Source organism: Cetorhinus maximus, chromosome 21, assembly GCF_964194155.1.
Source record: "Cetorhinus maximus chromosome 21, sCetMax3.hap1.1, whole genome shotgun sequence".
NCBI lineage: Eukaryota > Metazoa > Chordata > Chondrichthyes > Lamniformes > Cetorhinidae > Cetorhinus > Cetorhinus maximus.
Genome location: NC_135899.1, coordinates 38,279,339 through 38,302,337, shown reverse-complemented (window position 1 = coordinate 38,302,337; position 22,999 = coordinate 38,279,339). Strand labels below are relative to the sequence as shown.

At 47.3% G+C, this 22,999-nt stretch overlaps 2 protein-coding genes and 1 pseudogene across 5 annotated transcripts in view; 1 reads left to right on the top strand and 2 right to left on the bottom strand.

Moving 5' to 3' along the window:
- The window catches only part of LOC144695254 (uncharacterized), an 84,389-nt gene extending 62,274 nt beyond the window's left edge, over positions 1 to 22,115 (bottom strand). Inside the window, exon 1 of the mRNA XM_078566161.1 lies at positions 22,063 to 22,115. The gene's annotated coding sequence lies outside the window, so the exon portion shown is untranslated. The remainder of the gene's footprint in view (positions 1 to 22,062) is intronic.
- The window catches only part of LOC144695281 (uncharacterized), an 83,959-nt pseudogene that overhangs the window by 29,397 nt on the left and 31,563 nt on the right, over positions 1 to 22,999 (top strand). The gene's annotated exons all lie outside the window — the stretch shown is intronic.
- Positions 459 to 22,156, bottom strand: LOC144695237 (uncharacterized). Of its 3 annotated transcripts, none has more exons than XR_013579909.1 (3): positions 22,063 to 22,107; positions 4,482 to 6,058; positions 459 to 4,399 (listed from the first exon to the last, which is right to left on the bottom strand). XR_013579909.1 is itself a non-coding variant. In XM_078566132.1 (3 exons), the coding sequence occupies exons 2-3, from the start codon at positions 19,188 to 19,190 to the stop codon at positions 4,540 to 4,542; spliced, it is 1,731 nt and encodes a 576-aa protein (XP_078422258.1). In that variant the 5' UTR covers positions 19,191 to 19,639; positions 22,063 to 22,156; the 3' UTR covers positions 459 to 4,539. The 3 variants fall into 3 exon arrangements, 2 of the variants coding, with proteins under 2 accessions (XP_078422258.1, XP_078422257.1); XM_078566132.1 differs by adding an exon at positions 18,509 to 19,639 and having other exon boundaries at positions 459 to 5,588; positions 22,063 to 22,156; XM_078566131.1 differs by having other exon boundaries at positions 459 to 6,058.

Genomic DNA, 22,999 nt, shown 5'->3' with positions numbered 1-22,999 from the left:
ACTCACCAAGATGAAGTTGCAGGGAATTGGAGGGAACATTGTGACATGGGTTGATAATTTGTTTGGGAGATAGGAGACAGAGAGTAGGGAGAAAGGGAATGTTCTCCGATTGTCAGGATGTGTTCGGTGATGTTCCCTCGGGATCTTTACTTGAGACTTAGCTTTTTATTATATTGATCAATGACTTTAATGGAGGAACAGGATGGGGTAGTTTACTGATGACACTAAGGTGACACAGTAAGTAATGTAGACGGGAGTGAGAAGTTGCAAAGGGACATTGATAGATTAAGTGACAAATCAGGTAGCTTGATTTAAGCTAAAAAGTGAATTTATTGTGAGTTATAATCTACACAGAATATTGATAAAACAGCAGACAAACAACATCATATTCAACTTACACCAAACTTTGAATCAACCAAAATAACAAAACATTTGAAAATGACTCAAGGTCTTTCCCATTGATTAATGAAAACATTTTTGGTAAATGCTTTCGCTTTTGTTCGTCTTGCGCCGGTCCAAGAATTTCGCCTCTAGCGGCACAATACGAATGCCCCCGGCCATCCCTCTTAATCATGGCCCCAGTTCCGAAAACCAACAAAATAGAACTGGGGTCCTATTCCATTATTCCTAGCTGGAGTATTCAGGCGACCGGCCTGCTTTGAACACTCTAATTTTCTCAAAGTAAACGCTTCGGACCCCCAGGACACTCAGCTAAGAGCATCAAGGGAGCGCCGAGAGGCAGGGGCTGGGATAGGCGGTAGCTCGCCTTGCGGCGGAAGGCCAGCTCGATCCCAAGATCCAACTACGAGCTATGAAATGAATCTTGGAAGAGTGTAAAGTGAACATATCACACCGTTATTACATCGAGGTATAATGGGCTGAGGGAACTCAGGTCTGTAGAGACCCACACCCACTCCCTCACCATACTCAGGATAGTAGACCTCCCAGACAGGAGAGTACAAACATTCCCCATGGTATTAGTCAAACACCCGTCACCTGAAGAGGATCTGTCATAATTCACATCACCAACTAAAGCAGGGTCTGATTCTACCCCATGCCCACTCCTGAGAGCTGGCTCACTTTACTAATACACACACACTCACATCAGGGGAAACTCTCTCAGAATACTACAGACAGAAGTTTCTTTAAAATCCCTGTGCTTTAATCTGGCTCCCAATTCCGATGGTCAGAAATGGCACCGAACTTTAGTGCAACAGGTTGCAACTCATTTCCATCATACAAACACATGCAGAATTGAAGAGATCAAGAGTGGTTTGTAAATCTGTTACAGAGTGGACAACGACACTGCAGTCATCTGCAAACTGTAGATCATGTGTATCTATGGTGGTCAGTTTAGTTTAGGCAGGGAGGTGACTGAGGTAAATGAGTTTCCCATCTAGATAGTATTTAATACTGACATCAGAGGGCAGTTGATCTTTGATGAGATGAATAGTCACTGTCAGGTAGATTGTAAATAGAATGGGGGCTATCACGCAGCCTTTCTGGAGACCAATCTGAATTTTGAAGGCTTCTGTTTCAGATCTCCCACTCGAGACAGTTGCAGTCATATCATCATGAAGCATTTGTGATGAAGTTTCTTGGACGTCCAAATCATTGGAACACAATCCACAGAGCCTCGTGATTTACTGAGTCAAATGCTTTGGTCACGTCGATGAATGAAATGAAGAGTTCCAGGTGATGTTCTCAATTTTCTTCCTGGTAATAAAGGTTATGTCGGAGGTTCCTCTGGAAGTTCTGAAGCCAAGTCAAACTTCTAAGTTATGTTTGTATCACTCGATCCATGTGGGGGACTGATGCCTACTGGACAGATCATTGACTTGTTCGATCGGTGATGAACATCCACCCAGCATCAAGGCATCACAAGGTCCAAAAGTCCAAGAGGAAGAAGATCAATGTCTCAGCCCTAAAACAGCCTGACTGAAGAGAGAAATTCCAGGTGGAGCTCATGAGCAACCTGCTCACTGACGCCCTGTTTGGGTTCCACCAGGGCTACTCAGCTCCTGACTTAATTACAGCCTTGGTTCAAACATGGACAAAAGAGCTGAACTCCCGAGGTGAGAGTGACTGCCTTTGACATCAAAGCTGCATTTGACTGAGTGTGGCATCAAGGAGCCCTAGCAAAACTGGAGTCAAGGGGAACACTCTCTGCTGATTTGTGTCATACCTAGCACAAAGGAAGATGGTTGTGGTTGTAGGAGGTCAGTCATCTCAGCTCCAGGACACCCCTGCAGGAGCCCTTGGCTCAACCATCTTCAGCTACTTCATCAATGACCTTCCTTCCATCATAAGGTCAGAAGTGGGGATGTTCGCTGATGATTGCACAATGTTCAGCACCATTTGCGACTCCTCAGCTACTAAAGCAGCCCATGTCCAAATACAACAAGACCTGAACCAAGCTGGGGCTGACAAGTGGCAAGTAGCATTCACACCACACTTGTGCCAGGCAATGACCATCGCCAACAAGAGAGAATCTAACCATCGCTCCTTGACGTTCAATGGCATTACCATCATTGAGTCCTCCACTATCATCATCCTGGGGGTTAACATTGACCAGAAACTGAACTGGACTAACCATATAAACACTGTGGCTACAAGAGCAGGTCAGAGGCTAGGAATCCTGCAGTGAGTAACTCACCTCCTGACTCCCCAAAGCCTGTCCACCATCCACAAGTCAGGAGTGTGATGGAATACTCCCCACTAGCTTGGATGAGTATAGTTCCAGCGACACTCAAGAAGCTTGACACCATCTAGGGCAAAGCAGCCCACTTGATTGGCACCACATCTACAAACATTCACTCCACCACCGAAGCACAGTGGCAGCAGTGTGTAACATCTACAAGATGCACTACACAAACTCACCAAGGCTCCTTAGGCAGCACCTTTCAAATCTATGACCGTTACCATCTAGAAGGACAAGGGCAGCAGATAGACAGGAAGACCACCTAGTTCCCCTCCCAGTCACACACCATCCTGACTTGGAAATATATTGCCGTTCCTTCACCGTCATTGGGTCAGAATCCTGGAGCTCCCTCTCTAACAGCACTATGGGTGTACCCACACCACAAGGACTTCAGTGGTTCAAGAAGGCAGCTCACCACCACCTTCTCAAAGGCAATGAGGGATGGGCAATAAATGTGGGCCCAGCCAGCGAAGCTCACATCCTGCGAATGAATTTTTTTTAAAATCTGGAGGAGGAGGCAGCAACTCAACAGTTGACACTGAAAGACATCCAACTCAATTCCCGAACACAGGGGTAAAATGAAGGTAGCTGTACTAAACTCCTGTGCACAGACCATTGGGTTCGAGCTTCATCGTCACCAGGACTGGTTCGACGAATGTGACGCTCAAATATGTGACCTCCTGGAACAAAAGCGATCAGCCTTCACTGTCTGGCAGGACAGCCCAAGTTCGCAACTCAAGAAAGCAGCATTTCAGCAGCTCAAGACTGATGCCCAAAGACAAATCCAATAGATAAAGCAAATCTCGTGGGAAGAGAAAGCCTGAGAGATCCAACACTATGCTGATCATCATGACATGCAAATCTTCTTTTGACTGTCAACCGAGACACATCCTAGCCTCCCCCTGACTTCCCAGCTGGGGTCACTGATGAGGAATGGGATTCCTGGCTGATTATCTCCCTCCATAGGCCAGAGATGCTAAGGTTAATTGAAGTCCTTCCATTACTACCCCAGGAATGGCTCCTACCCCCAGGTGTTTGTGCTGGTATATCAGAAGCTGAAGCCTTTCTAACCACTGAGTATCTGATTGCCTTCTTAGTCAGAGTGAGAGTCAATGAGTGACTTGTACCTGAAGTTGCACTGAAAGGATGCTGAGTTTATTACAGGAGTTTCTATACATATTGATGTCTTCTTTTGATGATGTTTGGCGATCTGGTCAAAGGTTAAATTGGCCTTCTTGAAATGATTGGACTAATGGTGGGGGAGGTTTGAGACAGACACTGCTGAGACAGTCAGTGATTTGGAATGACAGCTCCCCTTTGCGAGCACTAGAGGGTAAACAACACAGACAACTCTCAGTGTAACAGAAGCAGCTGACCTGGCTCCAAGTCGGTGTGGCGATGTCGGTGTATGGCGAGAGAGGAAGAGTAGGTGAAAAAATCCTGGCACACGTCACACTGGAAGGGTTTGTCTCTCATGCAGTTTAGCTGATATTCCAGGAGGTCTGACAACTGTGTGATGGCTTTATTACAGAACTCACACTGATAGGGTTTCTTCCCTGTTTGAGTGCATTGATGGACGAGGAAAGACACTGACTGTGAAAGCTTTGTCACATACCTCACACCCGAATGGTTTTTACCAGTGTGGATCCACTGGTGTTTCTGGAGATCGGAGGAGTGGGTGAAAGCCTTGTCACAAACCTCACACTTGAGGGTCTTCTCTCTAGTGTGAATCCTCTGGTTTCCTAGGACGGTGAAGAAGTTATGAAAATTTATCACAAACCTCACACTTGAAGGGTTACTCGTGTGTGGATCCTCTGAGGGAGGAGATCCAATGACCTTCAGAGGAATTTGTCTCCCACCTTGCATGGCAATGTCTTCTCCCCATTGTGAATGTGTTGGTGTCTCCGGAGGTTTGATGACTGTGTGAAGGCTCGTTCGCACACCTTACACTTGAAGGGCTTCTCCCCTGTGTGAATTCTCTGGTGCCTCAGGAGACCAGAGGATTCAGTGAAAGTCATTTCACAAACCTCACACCTGAAGGGTTTCTCTCCTGTGTGAATGCTCTGATGTATCAGGAGGCTCGAGGACCTGACAAAAGCTTTATCACAAACATCACATTTGAAGGGTTTCTCCCCTGTGTGGATCCTCTGATGGGCCAAGAGGTTTGATGATCGTGTGAAGGCTTTGTCACATACTTCACATTTGAACGGTTTCTCCCCTATGTGCACACGTTGGTGTACGCGGAGGTACGATAATTGCGGAAATGATTTAGCACACACCTCGCACATGAATGGTTTCTCCCCAGTGTGAATGCGCTTGTGCGCACACAGGGTTGATGAGTGTGAAAATGATGTATTGCACACCTTGCACGTGAACGGTTTCTCCCCAGTGTGAATGCGTTGGTGCACATGGAGGGACTTTGGCTCCAAAAATGCTATGTTGCAAACATTGCATGAGAATGGTTTCTCCCCGGTGTGAATGCGTTGGTGTCTAAGGAATGTCGATATGCGTGAGAATGATTTTTTGCACTCCTCGCATGTGAATGGTTTCTCCCCTGTATGACTGCGTTGGTGTACCCGGAGGGTCGTTAACTGAGAGAATGATTTCTCACATACCTCGCACATGAATGGTTTCTCCCCTGTGTGACTGCGTTGGTGTGTGTGGAGATTTGATGACTGCGAGAAGGATTTGTTGCACACCTCACACTTGAAAGGCTTCTCACCAGTGTGTACCCGTCGGTGTTTCATGAGGATCGATGACTGTGCAAAGACTCGGTCACACACCTCACAGTTGAATGGTTTCTCCCCGGTGTGAATGCGTTGGTGTTCAAGGAGGGTCGATGACCGCGAGAATGATTTCTTGCACACCTCGCATTTAAATGGTTTCTCTTCCATGTAGCTGTTCATCAGATACACCTTGACTATTAAGAGGCCTTACAAGCCTGTGGATCCTCCCTCACACACCTCACACTTGAACAGCCTCTCGCCTGTAGGAATGAGTCAGTGGTTCATGAGGCTCGATGAATGATTGAAGCTCTCACCACACTTGGAGCCCACTCATGCTTCTTCCCAGCTTTACACTGACCAATTGCCCACAGCCGAACCTTCGGAAAGGTGGGTTCTGATGGAAGGCTCCACATCACTGACCAGTTTCAGGTCTGATGACATGTCAAAGCTCCCCTGACCCGACTGATTTCCAGATGATGGTTTCACTTCCCAACCTTCTCTGTGTTGAGCAATGCTGTGAAGTGACTGGATGTCTTCCCACAGTTGTGCAGTTGTTCCTTGGATGATGGTCAGGATCTATCTGCTGTGTCTATCCTCTCTGTATTCTCTGGTGCAGTACGATGCAATCCTTCTGTAAAACAGGAAAAGGAAACATGATTTCCTCCAACTCCCTCTCCTCCTTTGCTGAAGGGGCTGACTCCTCAGTTAGAGACTGTTCCACAGTGAGTGCCAATCTGCTATTCCCCTGTGTGGGGGATCAGATGCAAGTCCTTTCTTTTTCCTCACTTGACTGTCACACACCCTCTGTTTCCAGCAGGGACACTGGATAGTGACCAGGATCGGACAATGTGGCTACTTTCTTTCCTCCGTCCAGACCCCCATCTTCCCAGACACCGTGAGGACAATGGAAAAGACAGTTGGGTGGAGTGTAAAACAGGCTATCAATTCACAATGAGCTCATGTCGTGCTGGTGAAGACCAGTTTTACCCTTACAGTATGTGTTTAATATAAAAAGCACTCAGGAGAAATGTTAATTCAATGGAGGTTTTGAAATTTCTCCCCTTGTTTTCCAAAATTATTTGAAGAAAACACACGGGGCAGGAAGTGCCAGAAGCTAAGGAAAATATTGCTTCAGTGTAGCTGTTTGAAAGGTTCTGGTTTATCCTAGGAAATTAGATACACTGCGCTCGATCAGACTGCACATCCCAAATTCAGCTATCAGCCACAGCACTGGGCAAAACTATCAAATCCAAGCCTAGGTTTTTGGGAAAGGCTGAGGCCTTCAGGTAAAATCTTTAAAAAAGGCATTAAAAGACATTTCAATAAATGTGTCTCCAGATATGGCAGCTGAATTGCGATGGTGCTGGATGAACAATCCAGAGATTGTGTGTTCAAATCCAACCAGAGAAAGTTACATACATAGAATTACAGTGCAGAAACAGGCTATTCGGCCCAATTGGTCCATGCTGGTGTTCACATGAGCCTCCTCTCACCCCTCTTCATCTCACCCTATCAGCTTATCCTTCAAATCCTTTCCCCCTCATGTCCTTAACTAGTTTCCTCTTAAAGGCATCTACACTATTCACCTCAACCACTCCATGTTGTGAAACTGAATTTAATAAATTTTGGAATTTGTGGAATAGAATCAAAATAAAAACATGAAAACTTTCACATTGCCCTAAAAACTCAAATATTGTCCATCAGGGAAGGGAACCTACTACAACTGCCTGGTCTGGTCTACATGTGACTCCAGTCCGACACAACATGAACTGTTTTCTGATGTGGCCAAGCAAACAATAATAAACAATCACTACAAAGTTCAATGATAAGAGGAAAGGCATCGCCCTGTCAGACAGTACATTCCAAATCCTAACCACACATTGTAGAAAAAAAGTTTCCCCTCAAGTCACCTCTGATTCTTTTGCCAATCGTCTCCTATCTGTAACCTCTAGTTACTGACCCTTCTACCAATGGAAACAGGTTCTCTTTATTTACGCTGTCTAAACCCTTCATGATTTTAAACATCTCAAACAAATCTCCTCTTAGCCTTCTCTGCTCTAAGGGAAACAATCCCTTCATCCTGAAACCATTCTAGTAAATCTCTTCTGTACCCTCTCCAAACTTCAGAGATGTTGATGATGGGGGTTGATAAAACCATAAGACGTAAGAGCAGAAGAAGGCCATTCGGCTCATCGAGACAGCTCTGCCATTCAATGAGATCATGGCTGATCTGATAAAAGACAGGAAACATCCAGCTCCCAACACACACACACACACACACAGAACTCAACAATAGGAAATCATTAAGAATCCTCAGACACTCTGCACCTCCCAGATAATTACACCTCACCTTCTCATATTCAGTAATGAGCCATCAACAAAACTCAGCCTGTAAATCAGAAGGGAAATGCTTCCAATAAACACACTCAATATCCAACACACAGCTCCAGGCAAACAGTTCAGCACAAAGCACCGAGTAAACAGCTCTCTCAGCTGGATGTTCTCACACAGCATAAGGGGCATTTCCACAGCTGATTCCCCACAGGATAGTCAGGCTGCCTGAAGATTAGTGTGGATATTATGTGATGTAATTATTATAAATTGTGTTCGTTCACTCACCATGTCCTGAGTTGGTTTTGAGTCCCTACAGGAAGTGAAGCAGCTGTGGAAGAGGAAGGGGAGGGAATGGGCAGAGTGGGTGGGGCTCTCTGATTGACGTCTCTCACAGCCAATCCAAATATTTCTGGAGCAACATGAGTTTCCTGAAGCTTGGGAAACTGACCGGTGAAACGGAGGCGACTTTGAGCAGCAGATCAGGTGGGGATTTAAACTTGTCATTGTCCCATCTGAATAAAACCTCACTTATTGCAGCTGCTGTCTCAGTTCCCCTGGCAAACGTTTGACAGAGATTTCTAGTGTGGGAATAGCATTACGGAGTTACTCTGTGCCTGGAGAGTGACCGTGACTTAGAGATTGACTAACACATACAAACAGACGAATTAGGAGCAGGAGTCGGCCACTCGGCCCCTCAAGCCTGCTCCGCCATTCAATAAGATCATGGCTGATCTGATTTTAACCTCAGCTTCACATTCCTGCCTACCCCTCATAACCTTTAACTCCCTTGCTTATCAAGACTCTATTTACCTCTGCCTTAAAGATATTCAGGGACTCTGCCTCAGCTACCGTTTGAGGAAGAGTCTCACAGCCCTCAAAGAAAAAGTTTTTCCTCATCTCTGACTTAAATGGGTGACCCCTTATTTTTAAACAGTGATTCTAGATTCTCCCACAAGAGGAAACATTCTCTCTACATCCACCCTATCAAGTCCCCTCAGGATCTTATATGTTTCAATCAAGTTACTTCAAGGAGGGGGGAGGGAGGGAAAGAGGGGGCAGGGGGTAGGGGGGAGAGGGAGGGGGGGGCTGCTGTTCTGAGCAGGGGCAGTCGTGAGAATTGGGGGGGGTCCACTGCTGTTGAGAGCAGGAAAGGGCAGTGAGAGTGGGGTGGGGCGGGGCAGTGAGTGGGGCAGAGCTGTCAGACTGGGGAGGGGGCGGTGAGAGTGGGGTGGGGCTGTCAGACTGGGGAGGGGTGGTGAGAGTGGGGCGGGGCTGTCAGACTGGGGAGGGGCGGTGAGAGTGGGGCGGGGCTGTCAGACTGGGGAGGGGCGGTGAGAGTGGGGCGGGCTGTCAGACTGGGGAGGGGTGGTGAAAGTGGGGAGGGGCTGTCAGACTGGGGAGGGGCGGTGAGAGTGGGACAGGGCAGTCAGACTGGGGAGGGGTGGTGAGAGTGGGGCAGGGCAGTCAGACTGGAGAGGGGTGGTGAGAGTGGGACAGGGCAGTCAGACTGGGGAGGGGCGGTGAGAGTGGGACAGGGCAGTCAGACTGGGGAGGGGGTGGTGAGAGTGGGGCGGGGCTGTCAGACTGGGAAGGGGCGGTGAGAGTGGGGAGGGGCTGTCAGACTGAGGAGGGGCAGTGAGAGTGGGGCGGGGCTGTCAGACTGGGGAGGGGTGGTGAGAGTGGGGCGGGGCTGTCAGACTGGGGAGGGGCGGTGAGAGTGGGGCGGGGCTGTCAGACTGGGGAGGGGCGGTGAGAGTGGGGCGGGCTGTCAGACTGGGGAGGGGTGGTGAAAGTGGGGAGGGGCTGTCAGACTGGGGAGGGGCGGTGAGAGTGGGGAGGGGCGGTGAGAGTGGGACAGGGCAGTCAGACTGGGGAGGGGCGGTGAGAGTGGGGAGGGGTGGTGAGAGTGGGGCAGGGCAGTCAGACTGGGAAGGGGCGGTGAAAGTAGGTCGGAACGTTGAGAGTGGGGCGGGGAGGCGGTGAGAGTGGGGCAGGGCGGTGAGACTGGGGAGGGCTGGGGAAAGTGGGGTGGGGCGGTGAGAGTGAGGTGGGGGGGTGGGTGTGGGATGGGAGGGTGAGTGTGGGGAGGGTCGGTTAGAGGGGCAGGGCAATCAGACTGGGGAGGGGTGGTGAGAGTGGGGTGGGGGGTGAGAGGGGCAGGGCAGTCAGACTGGGGAGGAGTTATGAGAGTGGGGCGGGGCGGTGAGAGTGGGGTGGGGGGGCGAAGGAGTGGGGATGGGGGTGCAAAGGAGAGGCCATGGGGGGGGCGAAGAAGAGGGAACGAGGGGGGGGGTGAAGGAGACCGGACAGGGGGGGGCGAAGGAGAGGGAATGAGGGGGGGGCAAAGGAGTGGGGACGGTGGGGGCAAAGGAGAGGGGACGAGGGGGGCGAAGGAGCGGGGACAAGGGGGCAAAGGAGAGGGGATGGGGGGGGGCGAAGGAGAGGGGACGAGGGGGGGGGGCAAAGGAGACCGGACAGGGGGGCGAAGGAGAGGGGACGAGGTGGGGGGGGCGAAGGAGACCGGACAGGGGGGGACGAAGGAGAGGGAACGAGGTGGGGGCAAAGGAGTGGGGACGGTGGGGGCGAAGGAGAGGGGACGAGGGGGGCGAAGGAGAGGGGACGAGGACGGGGCAAAGGAGACCGGACAGGGGGACGAAGGAGAGGGAACGAGGGGGGGTGAAGGGGAGGGGACGAGGGGGGTTGAAGGAGAGGGGACGAGGGGGAGTGAAGGAGAGGGGATGGGGGGTGTGAAGGAGAGGGGACGAGGTGGGGTGAAGGAGAGGGGACGAGGGGGGGTGAAGGAGAGGGGACGGGGGGGTGAAGGAGAGGGGATGGGGGGGTGTGAAGGAGAGGGGACGAGGGGGGGCGAAGGAGAGGGAACGAGGGGGGTGCCAAGGAGAGGGGACGAGGGGGGGGCGAAGGAGACCGGACAGGGGGGCGAAGGAGCAGGGATGAGGTGGGGGGGGGCGAAGGAGACGGGACGGGGGGGTGAAGGAGACCGGACAGGGGGGCGAAAGAGCAGGGATGAGGGGGTGAAGGAGACCGGACAGGGGGGTGAAGGAGAGGGGACGGGGGGGGGCGAAGCAGCTGGGACGGGGGAGTGAAGGAGAGGGAACGGGGGAGTGAAGGAGAGGGGATGGGAGTAAGCAATGGAGCGGGGAGGGGGGGTGCGAAGGAGAGGGGTCGAGCGGCCATAGGAGAAGGGACGGGGGGGCACTATTGAAGTTCCACACCTTCCTCGCAGTTCCCAACACTCCCAAGCTATCTATCATCCGCAAACTTTGAAATTGTCCCCTGCACACCAAGATCTAGATCATTAATATATAACAGGAAAAGCAAGGGTCCCAATACGGACCCCTGTGGAACTCCACTACAAACCTACCTCCAGCCCAAAAAATATCTATTGACCATTACTCTCTGCTTGGTATTTTTTAGCCAATTTTGTATCCATGTTACTACTGTCCCTTTTATTACATGAGCAATAATTTTTCTCACAAGTCTCTTGTGTAGCACTGTGTCAAATGCCTTTTAAAAGTCCACTTGCACCACATCAACAGCATTACCCTCATCGACCTCTTCAAGAAACTCCAACAAGTTAGTTAAACACGATTTCCCTTTTAGAAATCCATGCTGGCTGTTCCTTATCAACCCATATTTTTCCATGTGACTACTAATTTTATTCCAAATAATTGTTTCTAGAATCTTGCCCACCACTGAAGTTAAACTGACTGGCCTATAATTACTGGGCTTATCCTTACAACCCTTTTTGAACAAAGGTGTAATGTTTGCAATTCTCCAGTCCTCTGGCACCACCCCTGAGTCTAGGGAAGACTGGAGGATTATGACCAGTGCCCCTGCAATTTCTACTGTCACGTCCTTCAATATCCTTGGATGCATCTCATACAGTCCTGGTGCCTTGTCAACTTTAAGCACCGACGGTCTATTCAACACTTCCTCCTTATCAATTTTGAACCCTTCGAGTGACAGAGCTTCCTCATCTGTCACCATGGCCTGGGTAGCATCTACCTCCTTGGTAAAGACAGATGCAAAGTATTCATCTAATACCTCAATCATGACCCTTTTGTCCATGTGTTAATTCCCTTTTAGGTCCATAATCGGCCCTATTCCTCATTTTACCACCCTTTTACTATTTATATGTCTATAGAAGACTTTGTGTCTTTTGTTGGCTTTATGTTGGCTGCCAGTCTTTTCTCATAATCCCTCTTCACTTCTCTAATATGCTTTTTCACCTTCCCTCGGAACCTTCTGTATTCCTCTAGGTTCTCAATTGTATTTTCTACCTGACACCTGTCTTAAGCACGCTTTTTCTTCTTTATCTTAATTTCTATCTCCTTTTTCATCCAGGGAACTCTGGATTTGTTAGCCCTACCTTTCCCTATCCATGGGACATACTTTGACTGTGTCTGAACCAATTCTGTTTTGAAGGTAGCCCATTGTTCAGCTACATTTTTTCCTGCCAATCTTTCGTTCCAGTCTATCTGGCCCAGCTCCGTTCTTGCCCCATCGAATTCGGCTCTTGTCCAGTTTATTATTTTTACTCTGGATTGCCTAACGTCCTTTTCTGTCGTCATCCGAAATGTACAGTACAATGATCACTGTCCTAAATGTTCCCCAACTGACACTTGATCTATTTGGCCCATCTCATTTCCAAGAACCAGGTCCAACAGCGCATCTTTTCTTGTTGGATTGGATGCATACTACTGTAGAAAAACTGAGAACACAATCTAGGAACTTTTTCCCCTCTCTGCCCTTTACATTACCACTGTCCCAGCCTACATTCGGGTAATTAAAGTCCCCCATTATAACTACTCTATAATGCTTGCATCTCTCTATAAATTCCCTCCATACTTATTCTTTTACGTCCTTCTCACTATTTGACTCGTAATTACCTTTTGAAATGGCTGAGGAAGCCACTTAGTTTTATCAAACCACTTGTGAGTCACAAAGCAATGAAGCCGGATGGTTCACTTAGCATCAGCCTAGGTACTGGAAATGATAATGGCTCATCCAGCCATGTTGACCCTGCAAAGTCCTCCTTACTAACATCTGGGGGCTGTGCTAAAATTGGGAGAGCTGTCTCACTGACGAGTCAAGCTTGTTTCTTCAAATGGACGTATTACCTGTTTATCTCCATGTTCATAGTCAAAGTCATAATTACTGAATCATACCCAGCAGACAATGTCCCACACACCACCAGCACCCTCCCGGGTATGTCCTGTCCCACCAACAGGACAGATCCACCAGAGGTCATGGGCACAGTGGTATACAGTCGGAAGGTAGTCACCCTGGGAGTCCTCAACATTGACTCCGAATCTCTGAAGTTTCATAACATCAAATCAAATATGAGCAAGGAAACCTCCTGCTGGTTGTAACCTACCACAGCCATCCCAACCTCCACATTCCCTCAGCTGATGAATCAGTGCTTCCTCTATGTTGAATACCAACTGACCAATTGGAAGAAGCAGGGATGATGGCAAGGGCATAGAATGTACTCTGGATGGGGGACTTCAATGCCCATCACCAATAGGGGGCTTGGTAGCACCAGTAGAGACTGCTGGCTGAGTCCTGAAGGACATAGCTGCTAGACTGGGTCCAGGGGAGGTAGTGAGGGAACCAACATGAGGGAGAAGCCTACATGACCTCGTCCTCACCAATCTATCTGTTGCAAATGCATTGTCCATGTCAATATTGGTAGTAACCACCCCACTGTTCTTTTGGTTCCCTCAGCCCATCATACCTTGATGAAATAATGGTGTGATATGTTCACCTTACACTCTTCCAAGATTCATTTCATGTTCTGGGAAAGATCTTGAGTCATTTTCAAATGTTTTGTTATTTTGGTTGATTCAAAGTTTATTGTGAGCTGAATATTGTGTTGTTTGTCTGCTGTTTTATCAATCTTCTGTATAGATTTATAACTCACAATAAATTCATTTTTTAGCTTAAGTCAAACCATTGATTTGTCAGCACAGTGTGTTCCTATTCTCTGAATCACTCAGGAGCCCACAGTAAGAGCCCTGCACACAGTCAATGTCACTGTGGGTTTTTAATTTCCAGTTCACAGGAAGTGTAATATTTCCTGAAGAAAGAAAAAAAAATCAGTTTTATATCAACTTTCACAAACTCAAGACATTGAGAAGCACTTTACAGCCAATTAAGTGCTTTTTGAAGTGTAGTCACTGTTATAATGTCGCAAAAATTGCAGCCAATTTGTGCACAGCAAGCTCCCACAAACAGCAATGCAATAATGATCAGTTAATTTCTTTATGCGATATTCGTTGTGGGATTATTATTGGCCAGGATATCAGGATAACTCCCCTGCTCTTCTACAATGTAGTGTTAAGGGATCTTTTCCATTCACCTGAGAGGGCAGATGGTTTAACTCATCTGAAAGGTGGTACCTCTGACAGTGCAGCACTCCCTCAGTACTGCACCGGAGTGTCAGCCTCAGTGCTCTAGTCTCTGCAGTGAGACTTGAACCCACAACCTTCTGACTCAGAAGAGAGTGCTAACTAAGCCACGGCTGACAATAACTTACAATATTTCTGTTGTATTGGATTCAGTTTCTAAGGGGTTAAGTCCCAAGGCTGTGCACAGGATGCTTTTCCCCGTGTAAACTGGCAGCCTGAAAGTTTGATTTGATTTAAAGTGGTAACTAGTTAGAGCTGTAGGTGTCAATGTTGTCTTTGTGTCTGGGTTCCTGAAGCTGTGAAAGGTGGTAAAGTACCTGGTGTCAGCTGGAATGATCATCTTAAGGGATTGTCTTCAATCAGTACTGCTGATTAACCATTCTGCTTTCATTCACTCGTGAAAGTTCTATTGTTTAGGCACAGTTCTAACAGTCTGTCAGGAATAAAACTCCAGGAATAACCCACTCTTCCCAGGAAAGCTCAGTGTTAGTTTTAGTGAGGTTTTTGAGCTTGTTTTCAAATCCCTCCACGGACTCTCCTCTCCCTTTCTCCGTAATCTCTTCCAACCTCTCAGTCCTGCACTGGAGTGTCAGCCACAATCGGTCCTGGAGTGGGACTTAAATCCACAAACCTCTGACTCAGAGAACAAGGTTGTGGGTACAAGTCCAATTCTGGATAGATTATTCCACGAACATAGATTAAAGGTGGTCTCGGGGCCTTATGAATAATTCCTGAGGCTCTGGGCTCCCTGTACAAACCCCACCCACCATTTATTGAAAGACAAATGTTGTCAAATGAGTGAAGAAATTATCCCGCAGATGTTTACACACTGCATTGATCATGAAGCCAATCAGATCACAATGTACCACCCGTAAATAAAACTGCTTCAACTGATCACACACAACTTTTTAAATGTTTGTTTTAGTAAAACTCCTTGGCAAATGTGCAACTATCACAAGTGCACAGATTGTGGCTGAGGAGTATATGCTGCTTTGTGTCGATTTTATCAGTGCAATCCAGCTGAAATTGACTGAATCAGGAATTTTAAATGTAAGTTACGTCAAGCGTCAATAGAGATTTTGTGATCTTTAACACTGGTTTATTAAACATCACCCAGGAAGCTGGTACTAACCACAGGAATGACCATGGCCCCAGATGGGAATAATGAGTGGCGAGTTTCTGCTGATTGCTGGAGGAGAGAGAGCTAGGGGAGAGAGAGGGGATTGAGGAGGAAGGAGTGGTAGGAAAGAGGATGAAGATGAAAGAGGAGAGAGGGAAGGTGGGTAGGACAGGAAGGAGAGATGGGAGGTGGAAAAATGGAGAAGAGTAAATTACTCCTCTCTTGTGCCCCTCTCTCCTGTGCAAGTGCTGATCCCACCACTGCACATCATCGTTGTCTTGGATGCTGTGGGTCTTCCTCTGCTGATCTACTGTCAAACGCATCTGAGGTTACACATCCCACACTGGTGTTGTCAGTTTGAAAGTCTCCGAGGATGAAGAATGCTATTCCCACACTAGAAATCTCTGTCAAACGATTGCCGGGGGAACTGAGATAGAAGCTGCAATAAGTGAGGTTTTATTCAGATGGGACAATGGCAAGTTTAAATCCCCACCTGATCTGCTGCTCAAAGTCGCCTCCATTTCATCGGTCAGTTTCCCAGACTTCAGGAAACTGATGTTACTCCAGAAATATTTGGAGCAATTTGAATTTTAGACAATGTTCCATGTGGTGTGTAAAATAGTTACTGCCCTCAAACCTCTATTACATATGATGACATCAGAGGTCACAATATGAGAAGCCACAGTGTAAAAAGGGATTTATCCAAACATCCCCCTGTATGTAAAAAGAAACATTGCATGCACTATTGTTTACAACTTACTCCACATACGTAGCCCAGGAAGAAAATGATCAGAAATGAACAAAAAACTGTTTATTCTTTCTAGTTAGTTCTAATTTCGTCTGTCCCTACACACACACACACACACACACACACACACAATCTTTAAAGTGTTCAGGTCTTCTTATGGTACGTGTGTGAGTTGTTGACTGTTTATCTGGTGTCTGCTGGTTCCTGAAGTGACGTTGTCTCTCTGGGGGATGTTGTTGCCGTGGCGAGTGTTGTTGCTGTGGTAATTGTTGCTGCTGATCCGCTGCATTTGTTGGGGAATGGTTGACCTCTGGGACTGATGGTCATTCAGTTCCTTGCTCAGTTGGTGAAATCAGATCTGCCTCATCAGCTGTCTGCTGTGAAGGAGCAGCTTCTCCGGTTGCACGTAGATGTCTGCGGTTGTGACGATAGATCTGGTTGTTCACTTTCACCATGTACGATCGAGGTGACAACTTCTCTACACAGGTCCCAAGTTGCCAAATGAGCTGACTTCTGTTGAGTGCGTTGAATGTTTTCACTCTGACCGGCTCTCCAACTCTCAGCTCTGGCAACGATTTGGCACCTTCATCAAAGTGAAATTTGTCTTTCTGTCGTTTCACTTTGATCTTGTCACTCACTCCCTGTTACTGCTTCTGGCCTCAGTAGTTTTTTAGCTGTTGGAAGAGTAGTCTGGGTGCAGCGTGACATTAGTCACTGGACTGGACAACTTTCCATGTTTTCAGTAGGTGTGTTTCTCCACTCTAAGATTGCCTTGAACACATCTGTGCTGGATCTAGTTGATTTTTTGATGATCCCTTTGGCAATTTTCACCGCTGCCTCAGCCTTTCCATCTGACTGGGGATAGTGTGGAGATGATGTGTAGTGCTGAATTTCCCAATCATTCATCAAGTGCCTGAATTCTTCACTCGTGAATTGAGGGCCATTGTCACTCATCACAATGTCAGGAATATCATGATGACTGACATGTGCTTTCAGGCGTCTACAATCTCACTGGTAGTTGTTGACGTCAGCTGGTCTAACTCCCAGTAGTCTGAATAGTAGTCGACTGTGACGAGATAATCAGTTCCAGTGAGAGTGAAGAGGTCTACTCCAAACTATCCATGGTCTGTCTGGGATGTCATGAATCATGAGCAGCTCTTTACCTTGTTTAGCTTGATGTTCATTACAAACACTGCACTGGCTGATGTGGTCCTTAATCTCATTGCTCATGTTTGGCCAGTAGAGCACTTCTCTTCCCTCCCTCAGACTTTTCTCATCTCTTTAGGTATAATGACCGTAGTCATTTTGTACAAGATGCCATCTTGGGTGATCACTTCATCTCTGTCTGCCCAATACTCTCTCACAGCAACAGGTGTGTCCTTGATGGTTTCAGGCCATCCTTTCGTCACAACTTCCTGTAACATTTGAAGAGTTGTTTCTCATTGTGTAGTTTGCTTGATCTGAGCAAGACACTTGTCTGTCAGATTCAGTGTCTCTGCTGGATTGATGACTTCCAGAGCATGTCATGCTGTTGCTTCTTGTTGAATCTGGAACATTTCACACTCTGTAGCAGCACCATCAAATTCCTTCAAAGAGACTGCAGCTCTCGACAGCATGTCAGTGATGTACATCTACTTGCCTTGCTTGTCCTTCACTTCCAAATGATATCTCTGCAAGTGAAGTAATAAACTTTGCAAATCTTTGGAACAGATAGAAGCAGTTTGAGAAGATGCTTTGAAATGTCTTGTGATCAGACTGCGCCATCACTTTCTCTCTCCGAAACAGGTACTGATTAAAATGTTCACAAGCAAAGACAACAGCCAGGCTCTCTTTCTCAGTCTGTGTCCTTTAGTTTGTGTTAACGTTCTGGATACAAACACAACTAATTGTCCTTGCTGCATGAGGGTTGCTCCAAGACCTGTTTCACTGGCATCTCACTGCAGGGTGACTTCATCATTGACATCATCGTACCACAGCACTGGTGTTGTCGTCACTAGTTGTTTGATGTGAGTGAAAGCTGCTTCTTGTTCTGTGCCCCAATACCAGTGAACATCCTTTCCAGTGAGCGCTTGCATAGAGTCTCACACTGACAACAAATTGGCTAAAACTTGGCTAGGTAGTTCGCCTTGAGTTTACTGATGTTCCAGGAGGTCCAACAATTGTGTGAAGGCTCTATTACAGAACTCACACCGACAAGGGGTCTCCCTATGTGAGTGCGTTGATGGACCAGGACATATGCTGTGTGAAAGTCTTGTCACACACCGCAAACCTGAATAGTTTCTTACCAGTATGGATCCACTTGTGCTTCAGAAGATTGGACGAGTGGGTGAAAGCCTTGTCACAAACATTGCACCTGAAGAGTTTCTCCCGTGTGTGAATTCTCTGGTCTCCTGGATGGTCAAATACGGCATGAAAGCTTCATCACAAACCTTACACATCAAGGGTTACTCCCCCTTGTATGGATCCTTTGATGGACACGGAGGTTGCATGACCTCGAGAATGATTTGCTGCACACATTGCACATGAATGGTTTCTCCCCGGTGTGAGTGCGTTGATGTACACGGAGGCTCGATGACACTGAGAATGATTTGTCACACACCTTGCACATGAATGGCTTCTCCCCTGTGTGAATCCTCTGATGGAGCAGAAGGCTTGATGAGTCAGAGAATGATTTTTCACACACCTTACACTTGAACAGTTTCTCCCCTGTGTGGGTGCGGTGGTGTGTGCGGAGGTTCCCTGACTGCGAGAATGACTTGTCACACACCTCGCACTTGAATGGTTTCTCCCCAGTGTGGATGCGTTGATGCCTTCGGAAGGGAGATGAATGCAAGAATGATTTGTCACAGACCTCGCACTTGAATGGTTTCTCCCCTGTGTGAATGCGCCGGTGATTCACCAGGCCTGATGACTGTGTAAAGCTTTTGTTACACACTTCACACTTAAATGGCTTCTCCCCAGTGTGAATGCGTCGGTGATTCACGAGCGTTGATGATTGTGCAAAAACTTGGTCACACAAATCACACCTGAAGGGTTTCTCTCCTGTGTGAATCCTCTGGTGTATCAGGAAGGATGTTGAATTTGTGAAGGCTTTGTCACAGACCTCACATTTGAATGGTTTTTCAGCCATGTGGATGTCCTTGTGTTACAAGTGGAACAACGGACACACCTTGTGTGTTAGGAGGTCTTGTGAGTGTGTGGAGTCCTCCTCACACACCTGACACTTGAACAGCCTCTCACCTGTAGGAATGAGTCAGTAGTTCATGAGGCTCGATGAATGATTGAAGCTCTCACCACACTTGGAGCCACTCACATTTCTGCCCAGCCTCACCCTGACCGATCACCCACAGCCGAACCTTCGGAAAGGTTGGTTCTGATGGAAGGTTCCACACCACTGACCAGATTCAGATCTGATGATATGTCAAAGCTCCCCTGACCTGACTGATTTCCAGATGATGTTGACCAATGCTGTGAAGGGACTGGATATCTTCCCACAGTTGTGCAGTTGTTCTTTGGTTGATGGTCAGGATGTGGTGTCTATCCTCTCTGTATTCTCTGGTATTGTACAGCGCAATCCTTCTGTAAAACAGGAAAAGGAAACATGATTTCCTCCAACTCCCTCGCCTCCTTTGCTGAAGGACCCGACCCCTCAGTTAGAGACTGTTCCACAGTGAGTGCCTGTCTGTTATTTCTGTGTGGGGATCAGATACAAGTCCTTTTTCCTCACTTGACTGTCATACACCCTCTGTTTCCAGCAGGGACACTGGATAGTAACCAGGAGCAGACAATGCGGCTACTTTCTTTCCTCCGCCCAGACCGCCATCTTCCCAGGCACCATGAGGACAATGGAAAAGACAGTCGGGCGGAGTGTAAAACGGGCTCTCAATTCACAATGAGCTCGAGTCATGCTGGTGAAGACCAGTTTTACCCTGACAGTATGTGTTTAATATAAAAAACACTCAGGATAAATGTTAATTCAATTGAGGTTTTGAAATTTCTCCCCTTGTTTCCATCATTATTTGAAGAAAACACACTGTGCAGGAAGTGCTAGAAACTAAGGAAAATATTGCTTCAGTGTGGCTGATTGAAGGGTTCTGGTTTATCCTGGGAAATTAGATACACTGCACTCACTCAGACTGCACATCCCAAATTCAGCTATTAGCCACAGCACTGGGCAAAACTATCAAATCCAAGCCCAGGCTTTTGGGAAAGGGTGTGGCCTTCAGATAAAATCTTTAAAGAAGGCATTAAAAAAACATTTAACAAATGTGTCTCCAGGTATGACAGCCGAATTGCTATGGTGCTGGATTAACAATCCAGAGATTGAGAGTTTGAATCCAACCACGGAAAGTTACATACATAGAATTACAGTACAGAAACAGGCCATTCGGCCCAATTGGTCCATGCTGGTGTTTGTGCTTCACAGGAAGCTCCTCTCACCCCTCTTCATCTCACCCTATCAGCATATTCTTCTGTTACTTTCTCCATCATGTGCTTATCTAGTTTCCCTGAAAGGCATCTGTGCTATTCACCTCAACCTCTCCATGTTGTGAAACTAAATTTTAGAATTTGTGGTATAAAATGAAAATAAAAAGATGAAAACTTTCAGGTTGTTCCAAAAACCCAAATATTGTCCTTCAGGGAGGGAACCGGCTACAACTGCCTGGTCTTGTCTACATGTGACTCCAGTCCCACACAACGTTGTTGGCTGATTGCTCTCTGAGTTGGCCTCGCAAACAATGATAAACAAATACTACTAAGCCCAATAATAAGAGGAAAGTCAGATAGATCTGGATAATCCTGGCATTGTGTCAGAAAAAGATTAGATGATCTTAGCCCAGTGAACACTGTAAAGTCTTTCTTACCAAGGTCCCAGGACAAGTCCCAAGTGAGGAGAGCTGCCCCACAGACTGGACCAGAAGCAGTGATACTCACTGAATCATTTCCCAGACTCCTCCGTCAATATCTTTGGGTATGTCCCATCCCACTGGCAGGTGGGGAAGTCCTCAATATTGACTCCATGGAGTCTCATGGCTTCAGGTAAAGCAAGTTCAAGGAAAACTACCACTTCCCTCCCAACTGATGAATGAGTACTTTACCATGTAAATCATCACTAGGGAAGTAGATGAAGAACAGATCCCAGAACTGGGTATCCAAGAGGTGCAGTGAGCCATCAGCAGCAGCAGGATTGCATTCCATCACAATCTCACAGCCTGGCACAGCCCTCATTCCATGATTATCATCAAAACACCGGATAGACATGTCAGGAGCAGCATTGGGTATAGTTTAGAGTCCAGGCTAAACATGAAGAGTAGCAGGTAATAAACAGAGCTAAACAGCCCCCAACTACAGGTCAGAGCAAAGCTCTGTCGTCCTATCACATCTTGTCAAGAATTGTGAACAACCAGTCAATTAACAGGGCAAGGTGGCTCCATTCTCAACCATGTTGGAGTCCAGCTCTTGAGTGCAAGACCCAATGTTAAAGTGTCTTCAGCTAAAAATAGTGAGTGGATAATCAAAGCCAGCCTCCTCCTGAGGTGGTGAGAGAACTCTCCTCCAGACCACTCAAATCCTCCCCACTGTCGAGAAGGCTCAAGTCAGGAGTGTGATGGAATATTCACCACTCACATAGATGGGAACATCTACAACACTGAAGAATCCGGACAGGATCAGGAACACAGCCGGTCCCCTAATCAGAGCCACTACTATAGACTCAATACCCACTCGCTCCACCACCAGGACACTATCCAGAGACCATACATCACAAGAATCTTCCTTCACCCTGGATATTCAACCCTGAACATTAGTGTGGATATTATGGGATACAATCTGTATAAACTCTGCTCCTTCACTCAGTGGATATTCAGTCCTGAACATTAGTGTGGATATTATTGGATACAATCTTTATAAACTCTGCTCCTTCACTCAGTGGATATTCAGTCCTGAACATTAGTGTGGATATTATGGGATGTAATTATTATAAATTCTGCTCCTTCACTCACCATCTCCTCACTTGGTTTTCAGTCCCTACAGGAAGTGAACCAGCTGTGGAAGAGGGAAAGAGGCGAGTCGGCAGAGAGTGGGTGGGCTCTCTGATTGACGTCTCTGGCAGCCAATCGGAGACAGAAACATTAATATCCCTCCCATACAAAAATAAAAATACTTGGAAAAACTCAGCAGGTCTGGCAGCATCTGCGGAGAGGAACACAGTTAACGTTTCGAGTCCGTATGACTCTTCATCAGAAATAAGTAAAAATAGAAGAGAGGTGAAATATAAGCTGGTTTAAGGGGATGAGTCTTACGGACTCGAAACGTTAACTGTGCTCCTCTCCGCAGATGCTGCCAGACCTGTTGAGTTTTCCAGGTATTTTTATTTTTGTTTTGGATTTCCAGCATCCGCAGTTTGTTTGCTAATATCCCTCCCATAATGTACATGTCAATCACAAAGAACAGCCAGTCACAGAGGAGAGGCGGGAATTGTCCCAGACTCTGCGCCTTCCGGTTCTGCGCAGGCGCTTTGTAGACGCACTCACCCACTCGGAACTACATTACCCACAGTGCATGGGGCCAGAGCGCAGGAGGAACGACAGGAAATAATCAGCCTGCAGGCCCAGCTCGCAGCGCCTGATGGGAGTTGAAGTTCTGACGCGCGCAGCGGCGGTTGGCGACCAGCGTTCGGGAGTTCGAATCTGTGACTGGTGAGAAACTGTTTTCTCCAGACTGTGGAGTAAAAGTATAAAAGTTTGACTCTCCCAATTTTGACTCCATCTCCCTTACTGGTGCTGAAGGGCCTGTCCTCCATTTAGCCCCTGCCCCAGTTAAGATTGTAGATCTAAGGTGCTCCGTTCCATAGCCCGGTCCTCAAATCATTTCTCTCCCTCTTGAAGCTGTCTGCTTGCCATTCCTTTACTACTAGATTTCTGTTTTGTCTGGTGATGA